General features: G+C 39.3%; 1 protein-coding gene and 1 long non-coding RNA gene across 8 annotated transcripts in view; both read left to right on the top strand.

Moving 5' to 3' along the window:
* Positions 1-10,480, top strand: part of tfpi (tissue factor pathway inhibitor) — a 50,143-nt gene extending 39,663 nt beyond the window's left edge. For 4 of the 5 annotated variants that reach the window (XM_062963485.1, XM_062963477.1, XM_062963462.1 and 1 more), the window contains 3 exons: positions 720-812; positions 7,665-7,847; positions 8,151-10,480. In XM_062963485.1, the coding sequence (XP_062819555.1) occupies positions 720-812; positions 7,665-7,847; positions 8,151-8,254 (380 nt within the window). In that variant the 3' untranslated portion in view covers positions 8,255-10,480. Of the gene's footprint in view, positions 1-719; positions 813-3,477; positions 3,796-7,664; positions 7,848-8,150 lie in introns of those variants that run through there. The other variant, XM_062963490.1, reaches the window with a different exon arrangement.
* The window catches only part of LOC103280023 (uncharacterized), a 1,071,411-nt gene that overhangs the window by 358,058 nt on the left and 701,342 nt on the right, over positions 1-12,011 (top strand). The window lies entirely within an intron of this gene.

Here is a 12,011-nt window from a genome sequence, read left to right as displayed (position 1 = left end):
AACATTGGATAAGCGAATGTTGGATAAGTGAGACTCTACTGTAAAACAAATATCTCCCTATCTTTAATCTGAAGCCATGATTTACCCCAACCCTTTCTTACCAATTTCTCATTATACTGTGAAAAAGTAATTGAAAACTGTACAATTTTTCAGGAGTATTTGCAGATCAGGATTCATGCTACAAAACAAAATAATCAAATTTTTGCTCAGAAAATTGTTTTTATTGCTTGCTTTTCAGGAAACATGTTTTCTATGTATGCAAAATAAAATAAAAGCTCTGTGCTGAAAATGTCAGATAAAAAGTATATTTTTGCCACAAAATAAATTCCGGACTGCAAGGATTCCCATTCATCCTCAATACTCATCAGGGTTTTCCAACATTTGGGAGCACCAATTTTGTCTGGGGTTTTCATATTTGCCAAAATGCTTTCCATCCTATCCAGTTGTACAGTAACTGGCAACCTGAGTGACTGACTGGAGTGCTTCAAAACTACCTTCTGTGGCAAGTGAAGATTTTACAGAAGGTGTAAATGCTTCTTCAATAACCAAAAATTGTAATATAACTTACAGAATGTATGTCACCAGTAGATTTCTGGCCTTTACACTTACATGCTTTATCAAGAAGAGATTGAAAATGGTATGCTTCTACTGTATATATTATTAATTAGATGTCAGTCACTACTTCCAATCATGATTTTACTCTTTTATTGATTTTTCAGTGCCTTTCATGCCTTCAGCAGATTTCTTGCAAGCACAAGATGACAGCATAAACCTTAGCATAATGAACAATAGTGCTCCGGTTGTTAAGCAAGGTATGTATTAAACTTTACAGTTCACTAAAGTTTAGCAATGCATTTTTAATGCTTCCCATCTAGAATTCCATTTCCATCTGTATTATTTCTGAAGAAGTATAGTACATTCCATTTCTCATTTATGAATTTTGTAAAACGATTGTGAACCCAGCAGTTTGTTGCAAATTTCGATCTTGAATATGTTTCTATCCCACAATATAACTGAGAATAGATCAATCTTATCCCTCTATCTATAGTGATATCAAGATTCTTCTACTTTGTATTTTACCAGAGTTCGAGACCATTTATGCATAACAGTAAAATATCAGATATTTTTACAAACAGTGACACAGTACTTTGGGGGAGTTAAGGTTGCTGCATATTTTTACAGGAAAAGAGTAAGGCAATAAGTTTATATGGGTGGAAGAAAGTTCATAGCTTTGGGATCAACTGATAGAATTTTAAAACAGGGAAAGAAACCTACACTGTAAATAATCGGCTCAGCCATTTTTTTAAAAAAAACAAGTTCTTTACTTCCTCCATGAAAACAAAACTTGTAATATGCCCTGTATTCAGTTTCAACTATGTAATTAAGTATGCCTTATAAAGGTGGGATTATAGTTGTGGCTATTATTATTATTATTATTACAGTAGAATCTCACTTATCCAACACTCGCTTATCCAACGTTCTGGATTATCCAACGCATTTTTGTAGTCAATGGTTTCAATACATTGTGATATTTTGGTGCTAAATTCATAAATACAGTAATTACTACATAGCATTACTGCATATTGAACTACTTTTTCTGTCAAATTTGTTGTATAACATGATGTTTTGGTGCTTAATTTGTAAAATCATAACCTAATTTGATGTTTAATAGGCTTTTCCTTAATGCCTCCTTATTATCCGACATATTCGCTTATCCAACATTCTGCCGGCCCGTTTATGTTGGATAAGTGAGACTCTACTGTATTATTATTATTATTATTATTATTATTATTATTATTATTATTATTATTATTATACCCCACTTTTTCTCTTCACAAGGAGACTCAAAGCAATGGTGTCAAATTTGTGACAAGTAGCAATCATGAATATGAAAATTACCATTTGATTGTTACTAGGTGCTTATCCCTATGGACTGAATAGCTCACACTTACTGTGAAGTTACTTCTGGCTGTCTTTGTGACAGACAGGGACTTCTGGTCCTTATTATTGGGTAAATTGGGTTAATCTGGTTTAGTCCTGCATTAAAGAAAGTCAGGGAATGTGCCAAAGTCTGGTCAGAACTCCTGAACAACTCCACAGTTTGGGTAACATAGACAGTATGACATGGTCCAATGAGGACTAGTCCACTGTCCACCCAGGCTGACACCACCATCCGTTTTTCCCTGTGCTCATTAGCACAGGGAAAAAGGGACTTATTGAGCTTGTGTCACCAATGTTTCTGCTGCCAGATGCCTGCAGGGTTGTGTGATTGCAGGCATCCTATGCTGACATCATCAGAGGTGCCCTCGTGATCAGGAAGAATGATGGGAGATCATCCATCTCCTTGGCTTTAATTTGCAGATGCCTCTGCTGATGTCAGTACAAGGTGCCTACAATAGTCAAGCGATGTCACAGAACTCCATAGCCATCTAGCAACAGGAATGGTTAGATGATATTACAGCATGGCCCAACAGGTCTCAACCCAGCTGAACCGTTATTGTGCCATGCCACAGATCATTTAGACCAGGCATTGGCAAACTTTTTTTCCTTGGGGCTGCATTGTGGACCCAGTCAGAAGGGCCGGGCCAGGAAGGAGGGCGGCCAGGCACATGCTAAGTAGGAAGGGCCTGGGAAAGGATGGGGCCAGGAGGAGGCAGGGCCTGGGTAATCCTCAGGTTGCCCTCCCAGCATAAGGACGGGCTGCTCATCCCATCCTTATGCTGGGAGGAAGGCAGGATACGCAGTGACTGCCGCGATCCTCCTTCCAATCCCCCTCCCCCGGTCCTTGGGCTAGCCTCTTGGCATTATGCTGGGAGGAGGATGAAACACACAGTGGCCGAGAGCTCTCCGAAGGGCTCTCAGCTGCTACATGCCTCCCCTAATGTTTTGGGGCACAGTGTGTTAAAGCGCTGAGCTACTCAACTTGCGGACCAAAAGGTGCCAGGTTCAAATCCCGGGAGCGGAATGAGCACCTGCTGTTAGCCCCAGCTCCTGCCAACCTAGCAGTTCAAAAACATGCAAATGTGAGTAGATCAATAGGTACCACTCCGGCGCTTTATGCAGTCATGCCGGCCACATGACCTTGGAGATGTCTACGGACAACGCCGGCTCTTTAGCTTAGAAATGGAGATGAGCACCAACCCCCAGAGTCTGTCACGATTGGACTTAACGTCAGGGGAAAACCTTTACCTTTACCATGACAGACCACCAAGTCCTTATGCCAAGAGGACAGGGAAAATGAGGAGGGCCTGATCCAGCCCCCAGGCATTAGTTTGCCCATGCTTGCTTTAGACTCATTATTGAAATTATCACATATGAATATTTTGAAAATTATTAAGTCAGGAGCCACATTGATAGTAATATCAAAGCTTTGCTAATTTGTAACTTCAATATTTTATGAATGTATTGTAAATATTTCTCTGTAGGTCTTTTCCATTCTATTGGAAATTGAAGCTTGTCATTTTTTGTGATTCACAGTTATATGGGAGGGAGAAAGGAACAGCTGGAAAAAGACCGATGAGATTCAACACATTTTCCTTCTGCCATTCTTCATTTGCACTCACGTGTGTTTCTGAGGACTAGCAGATAGTGTGTGGATTGTGCATACTGGCTAGAAAACATGGAAAGTGTGTGTAATATTTCTTTAATGAAATTTGTTCACCGGAAAGTGATATGCAACTCATTATTGGAATAGATCTATCTGCATTGGGAAAAAAAATCCAAGCAGGATGGTGGAAATTATAAGAATGTTTTAAATGAATTAATTTAGTAATGGAATAAAAGTCTTGAAAACAATTGAGTGGCTTTGTGACAAATCAATACTTATTTTTTATGTTCCATTTAAAAAAGTTTTTATGAGTTGGGGAAATTGATTGCACCTGTGTGAACCCCCTTTTGAAGCTCCTGGAACCCATAAACTGCTCTCCCTCCATCTTTTAAATGAATAAATTTCAACAAAAATGCCCCCACAATGCTCACATGTTGATTTGCTCTCCAGAGATATGATTTTCAAATCTTGCAAAGGCAAGAAAGTCTGGAAACTGGTTGAAAATAAGTGATATCATGTCACATGTTGTTTTATTTTGAAAAACCTATGTGACCCATTGACTATCTGATGTGAAATGGGGAGTAAGTGTGATGTAGTGGTTTGAGCATTGGAGACAAAGGTTTGAATCCTTCCTTGACCATGAAAACCCGCTGGGTGGCCCTGGGTTTGCCCCAGAGGAAGGCAAAGGCAAATCTGAATGAATGAAACTTGCTGGGAAAACCCCATCATAAGTCAATCTTAGAGTCATCAAAAGTCAGAAATGACTTGAAGCCACACAATAGTAATGAACAGTCCTGATTCAGCAGTGCATTTATTTATAGATAAACATGAATCTGCAAGAAGATACAAGTGCATATACATGCATAAGTACTCTAATATAGAAAACAGGTGACTGAGATGCCATAACTAACAGGTGAGCTGAACTTGGTAACAAGAGTGGGTAGGTGATCTGGTCACTCCTCCAGTTTTCATGTGGAGACATCTTCCTACTAATGGAAGCTTTGAGACTTTGAGTGTGTAGGCTGGGTTGATCTGATGGTCAATTTCCCCCAAATTCCAAGGATATATTACCCATAACTAGCAAGCCAGAGAATCTTCATAAAAGAATCTCAGGGTGCCCAGCAATCTTATTACAAGCTGCATTATTTGCACACACACACACACACATACATACATACACCTATCATCCAAATACAATGAGATTATTTTCACAGATTTATTTAACAAACTTTGGGTTTTTGCATAAAATACAAGGTTTTATGCAAAATGCATTTTTAAACACAAAACCAATGTAGAAGTGGTCTTTCCACCATAATACAGTGGAAAAGCAAACAAATTTTGCAGCAAATGAGTTTGTTCAACTTTTTTGAAACACCCTTTTTGTTGAAGATGAAAATATGAGACTATCCTTCACAGTGTTGCAATTTTGTGGAATCCTTTGTAGTTGAGTATGCATTTAAGCCTGATGTTCTTAGTGTGAGCCCCTATTCAAAGAAAGATGAGTGCTTATTCCACTGCCATTCATAGACTACACTTCTTCAGATTCATTTTTTAGTTCATCTGCCTAAAAGCTTTACAACTTTGTCAAATCATCTGCTTGTTCCTGGGTATTATGTTCCTCATCAATCGGACCATGTATTTCTTCTTTTTATGTATGATTGTGAAAGCTGAACAACGAAGACAAGTGATAGAAAGAAAATCACATCATTTGATATGTATTTCTGGAGAAGAGTTCTATGAATACAATGTGCTACCAAAAAGACAAATAAATGGGTCTCACACATAAATAAACTAAAATAACTAAACTGAAACCATCATGTTTTGAATATATCATGAGATAATATGACTTATTGGAAAAGATGATAATACTTGGTAATGTTGAAGATAGTAATGGGGGGAAAGGAGCCTGCACTATGGGTGGGTTGTAAGATCTGACAACAGCATTTGATTTCTGAAGCTCTCGGAGTTGTAAGATCTGAGGACAGCATTTGATTTCTGAAGCTCTCGGAGGTCTCATATACATAGGATTATTGTAAAGGCACATCCAGACAGCCCCTTAAAAGCATGAGCTATCTATCATGTTTTCACATGGGGCAACCAAACAACGCCCCACAAAAAAGCAAATGCATTTGGCACAAAGCAGGAAAACCCTGCTTTGTGTTGAATTAATTTGTCAACTGGAAAGAAGCCACGAACTTTCCAGCTGTGGGCACTGTATAGATGGGAACTGGGGATCATAATGTATGGCTTCTGGTGCCCATCTACACAGCTGTTTCGGATTTCTTTGGGTCCTGGAGCCAAAGAAACCCTAGACAACCCTCACCCCCTCCCAAAAACCCCCAGAAAAGTATTTAAAAAGAAAATAACTTACCCGGCCACCATTCCCCCTTCTCCAGAGCTCTCCTGGCACATAGAAATTATGCGCCAGGAGAAGGGGGAGGAGGAAAATCACTTCTGTGAATCAGGAGAGCTCCTGCAGCAACGAAATGCTAGTTGGGTAAGTTATTTTCTTTTTGATGCTTTTCTGGGGGGGGGGGAGGGGTTGTTTTGTGTCCCGGTGCTCAGTTGGAAAGCCCAATAGGGCATGTGGTTACACTCTCCAGAAAAGCACCTACTTTCTGAGATGTGTGAGGACTTCATTCTGGATCAATCACATTTTTAAAACCTACTTGGTTAAATGATTGATTGAAACCACCCTAAGTAAAAGTTGACTTGATAAGAAATAACCACAACAAAACTGCACTACTGCCATTGAACATACATTCTTTTGCTTGATTTTAGAATCTAAGCAGGGCTGAATAATATAGGATGAGTGACTACCTGGAGCTGCCTGTCTCAGGCCTATACTCTGTGATATTTATAGCATTAAGTACCATATAAAAGATATAGTTTTCCCCTGATGTTAAGTCCAGACATGTCTGACTCTGGGGGTTGGTGCTCATCTCCATTTCTAAGCCGAAGAGCCGGTGTTGTCCATAGACACCTCCAAGGTCATGTGGCCGGCATGACTGCATGGAGCGCCATTACCTTCCCACCTATTGATCTACTCACATTGGCATGTTTTCGAATTGCTAGGTCGGCAGGAGCTGGAGCTAACAGCGGCCGCTCACGTCGCTCCAGGGGCTTGAACCTGGGACCTTTCGGTCTGCTGCTCAGTGCTTTAATGCACTTTGCCACCAGGGCTCCTTAAGTACCATATACTGTGTATAATTCAAAATTATTTTTAAAAAACCAACCCCCCAAACCTGGATCAGCTTGTACATGAGTCAATGCAGTATCTCTTAGTACCACAGTGCCACTTCTGGACTTTTATAATGCCTGTTCAAAAATGACGGTAGCTGTCTTCAGCACTCCTCCACCATTGCTGTTTTGGTTTTGGCTTTTTAAAAACATGTTTAAAATATGTGTTTAGAAATGTGTGTATATGTGTGTTGACAATTGTTGAAGTGACAGCAGAAATGGACAAAAAAATTGTTCCAGAACATCTTCACTGTATGGATAGTCCACTGAGGTGTCATGCTGTGTGTTCCAATGCAGGAACATCAAACTGCAGAAAATTCAGTTGTAACATTTTTGCAAAGTGGTTTATTTTCATCAGGGTGAAAAAGAGCAGCATTCAAGATTTAGCTACCCTGTTTCCCCTAAAATAAGACATCCCCAGAAAATAAGACTTAGTAGAAATTTTGCTGAATTGCTAAATATAAGGCCTCCCCCAAAAGTAAGACTAGCGAAGTTTTTGTTTGGAAGCATGCCCAACGAACAGAACACCAGAGCATGCAGGATCGGTAAATGTACGTACCAGAGTGTTGTACATGGAAATAATGGTAGTAACAAGAAATTCTTGATAGGATTCAGAGTTTGTCTGGTTATGCTGGTTTGTGATGACAACTACTGTACAGTACATGATAAATGTTCATTTTTTGGTTCAACAAAATAAATAAATATGAATAAATATAAATAAATGTGAATTCTTCTTCACGGAAAAATAAGACATCCCCTGAAAATAAGACCTAGGATTTGGGATTTTTGGGAGCAAAAATTAATATAAGACACTGTCTTATTTTCGGGGAAACACGGTATTTAGCTGTTTCTATACATAATTTCTCCATCTCTCTAGGCCAAGATCATCTTCCTTCACTCTGTGTCATGCGTGTGGACAGAGGTGTTTGCAGAGCCCAGGAAAAAAGGTTCTTCTACAATTACACTATCGGGAAGTGCCGCCCATTCAGCTACAGTGGATGTGGTGGGAATGAAAATAATTTTACCACTAGAAAGTCATGCCTTCAGATGTGTAAGAAAGGTAAGAAAGGTACTGTGCCAGAGGCCAGCACCATATTTTTAACCATTTGTTTACAATTGTTTCTTTCCTGCATCAGCACCAAAGACTGGTAGCTAATGGCTCTGCTGACCAGCAATGGTCCAGGGTCCAGCATTTTGAGTAGCATAGGGCGATTTTGAGTAGCATGTAGCATCATTCTTTAAATGATGTTTAAGAAAGAATGGGAAGCAAGACTTCTACTTTCAAATGTTTCCAAAGTACAATTTAAATAGAGACCTCAAGGTAAGGTGGGAATAATATGGTCCCTGTATTGTTTCCTTCTAGGTTTCATTCAAAAGCATGGACAAAAAGGAGTAATGAAAATCCGTCGGAAAAGAAAGAAACGAGTGAAGCTGATTACTGGAGAAATTGTCATTGAAAGAATATAGCTTCCATTCCTGGAAATTAGCAGTTCCCATCCACATTATTCATTCATATTTTATACTGATTTTTGTGCTTCCTTTTCCACTGTGAATTTTATAGGAATTTCAGCCAGAACTATTTACTTTCAAACTAATACTCTGATCCTATGCATAAAAGTGCCTTATGGTTTTGGATTACAAGACTAGGAATTTTGTGTCTCTGGTATTCCTACTAAATTGTTTTTCTTATTCAAAATATCTGCAGCACCATCGTTACAAACAGTGAGAATTAGAAGATGGACTTCGTCATTGAAGTGGATTTTACAGGTTTCTCCATCTGTGGATTCCTCCACAATAAACAAACCCAATTAGATGGTTGTCCATATACTTACAGACCTTGAAGTATTGGGGTCAGGTTCTGACGCCACTGACTTTTTCTTGGCATTTCGTGGAACTATGACTCTTGGAACTATTAAGGATAAAAAGCATGAGAACCTCAAGGCTAACACATATTTAGCATACTTAGTTATTATTATTTTGTGTAACTTGCTGCATTTACAATATTTTTTAATTCTAAGCCTATTCCCTTTTCTAAACTAGATATAAGTGTCATTCCAGATTCTAATTCCATTTTGACATCTACCATGCAGTAACTGGAAATCTAATGGCATGCCAAAAATTTACCCTGGATTTTTGTTGCTCCTTTTAAAAAAAATTGGAATATATTGTCAAATTTTTACATATTCATCTTTCATATACATAAGACTTCTCTTGTTTCCATATTATCTATGTGTACAATTTAATATAATAGATTAACATTTTACATGAAATCCCCGTGTTGGAATTCTCTCTTCTTCCAGGAAATCTTTGAAGAGTTCCCACTCTTTCTTGAATATTGAAGGGTCTTTCATTTGAAGATATCTTGTCAAAATGTCCATTTCCACTATTTCAGCTACTTTTACTATCATTTCCCCCCCCATTTTTGGAGTTTCTTATCATTTCCACGTCCATGCATACACAATTCTCTCTGCAGTTGTCATCAGTATGACATATGCCTTCAAAAAAGGATCTGTTTGTTGTTGAAGTCTTTCATGGCCAGAATCACAGGGAGTCCTCGTGGACAACAAGTTAAACATGAGCCAACAATGTGATGCGGCAGCTAAAAAAGCCAATGGGATTCTGGCCTGCATCAATAGGGGAATAGCGTCTAGATCCAGGGAAGTCATGCTCCCCCTCTATTCTGCCTTGGTCAGACCACACCTGGAATACTGTGTCCAATTTTGGGCACCACAGTTGAAGGGAGATGTTGACAAGCTGGAAAGCGTCCAGAGGAGGGCTAAAATGATCAAGGGTCTGGAGAACAAGCCCTATGAGGAGCGGCTTAAAGAGCTGGGCATGTTTAGCCTGCAGAAGAGAAGGCTGAGAGGAGACATGATAGCCATGTACAAATATGTGAGGGGAAGTCATAGGGAGGAGGGAGCAAGCTTGTTTTCTGCTGCCCTGCAGACTAGGACACGGAACAATGGCTTCAAACTACAGGAAAGGAGATTCCACCTGAACATCAGGAAGAACTTCCTCACAGTGAGAGCTGTTCGACAGTGGAACTCTCTCCCTGGGGCCGTGGTGGAGGCTCCTTCTTTGGAGGCTTTTAAGCAGAGGCTGGATGGCCATCTGTCGGGGGTGCTTTGAATGCGATTTCCTGCTTCTTAGCAGGGGGTTGGACTGGATGGCCCATGAGGTCTCTTCCAACTCTACTATTCTATGATTCTATGGTTGTTGTGTGTTTTCCGGGCTGTATGTAAGGAGCCCCGGTGGCGAAGTGTGCTAAAGCACTGAGCTGCTGAACTTGCAGACCAAAAGGTCCCAGGTTCAAATCCCAGGAGCGGAGTGAGCGCCGGCTGTTGCTCCAGTTTCTGCCAACCTAGCAGTTCGAAAACATGCAAATGTGAGTAGATCAATAGGTACCGCTCCGGCGGGAAGGTAACGGCGCTCCATGCAGTCATGCCAGCCACATGACTTTGGAGGTGTCTATGGACAACACCGGCTCTTCGGCTTAGAAATGGAGATGAGCACCAACCCCCAGAGTCAGACATGACTGGACTTAACGTCAGGGGAAACCTTTCCTTTTACCTATGGTCATGTTAAAGAAGCATTCTCTCCTGATGTTTCACCTACATATATGGCAGGCATCCTCAGAAGTTGCGAGGTATATTGTTTCAAGAAAGGATATCAATAAAAATAACATGAAAATTCTTTTCTTTCTTTTTTTACTATTGTTAACATCACCTCTCATGTAGAAGTCACCCTGGACATGTTTCTTCCATTAACACATTTATCTTGTTTCCATATCGTACTACAGTCATGCCTTTGACTCCTGGAGATCTACCAGAAAGGATGTGTAACTGAGCACAATAAAATTCTAACACAATATTAAACTTATTTTAGCATAGTCTGAGAAAGCAGTAGGCCTTCTTGCGGACAGTGTGTCTCACCAGTCCATGAAATTGCTCTCAAAAATTGTGGAAAAGGTAGTGGCAAGTTTAGAAGACTTTGCAATCTGACATAACACTGTCCAACTGTATTTTATAAAAATAATATCTTCTGTACAGTACATTGTTTTTTTTAATGAAGAAACTGTTTTTCTACAACAAAATAAATATTTTAAAGCAAAACAATTTGCAGAGTCAAAAATGTGGGGAAAAAATCGTTTGGAAACATATCACACCCACAAGCCAACAATATAATCAGTGGAAAACTGCCCGGGTTTTGCTTCTGGTGTACCTTCCCTCACTTTGCTACTTGGAATTTTGATTTTAAACCCAATGTAGAACAGTTTAGTCAATGATCAAAACACACTGTCAGTTGTTGAGATATCATGAATGATGCCACAATCAGTTACTGCTGCCCCAGACAGACATTCCTTTTTGCAATTATAGATATCACACAAATCTAGTTTGATATCATGTTAACTGCCATGACCCAATGCTATGGGATTATGGAAGTTGCAGTTTTACAAGGTCTTTAGTCTTCTCTGCGAAAGAGTGATGGTGCCTCACCAAATTACATATCCAAGGATTGGGCCATGGTAGTGAAAGTGGTGTCAAAATATTAATTCTACAGTGTAAACACACCCAAAGTTGACTTTAAATTGAGCTTTAGGAAGCACCAATACCATACCAAAATGCGCCAATCACCTAGGAATTTCAGATTGGGCTAAATCTGATTCACATCTCTATTCAAGAATTAATGACAGCTACAAAAGTACAAGCAAACAGGTCATAATGACTGAATAATTTGAATAATCACTCAATCTACATTTCTATGTCACTTTTTAAAAGGATAGGAATAGTGTTGAAAGACAAAGGAAATTCTGAATATTTTCTGAGTTCACTAAAAACTCTCTGGTGGATATTTGCTAGGATGCTGCTGCCCTCTACAGGACATTTCAGCTTTTGTGTACGTCCATTTCGAGAACATGCCTTTTATTATGCCCCATCTACACTGCCATAAAAAATTCAAACTAACCCAGTTGAAAACAAATAATGTGGATTATCTGCTTTGATAAACTGGATTATATGGCAGTGTAGATCCAGTTACAGGAGATACATATTAGTAAATTGAATAAAAATAAATTCAAGGTTCATGCAAACTCATTTGATTTAAGTCCCGCCTAATAAATATATCTTCTTGGTATGAAACAGAAAACCATATCATTTCTAGACAGGCACATCCTTAAAGAAATGTTAAAATTTACTTTGAAGTTGCAGTGGCTTTACATATTGAA

This window comes from Anolis carolinensis, chromosome 1 (assembly GCF_035594765.1).
Source record: "Anolis carolinensis isolate JA03-04 chromosome 1, rAnoCar3.1.pri, whole genome shotgun sequence".
NCBI lineage: Eukaryota > Metazoa > Chordata > Lepidosauria > Squamata > Dactyloidae > Anolis > Anolis carolinensis.
This window is presented reverse-complemented; position numbering and strand designations above follow the sequence as displayed.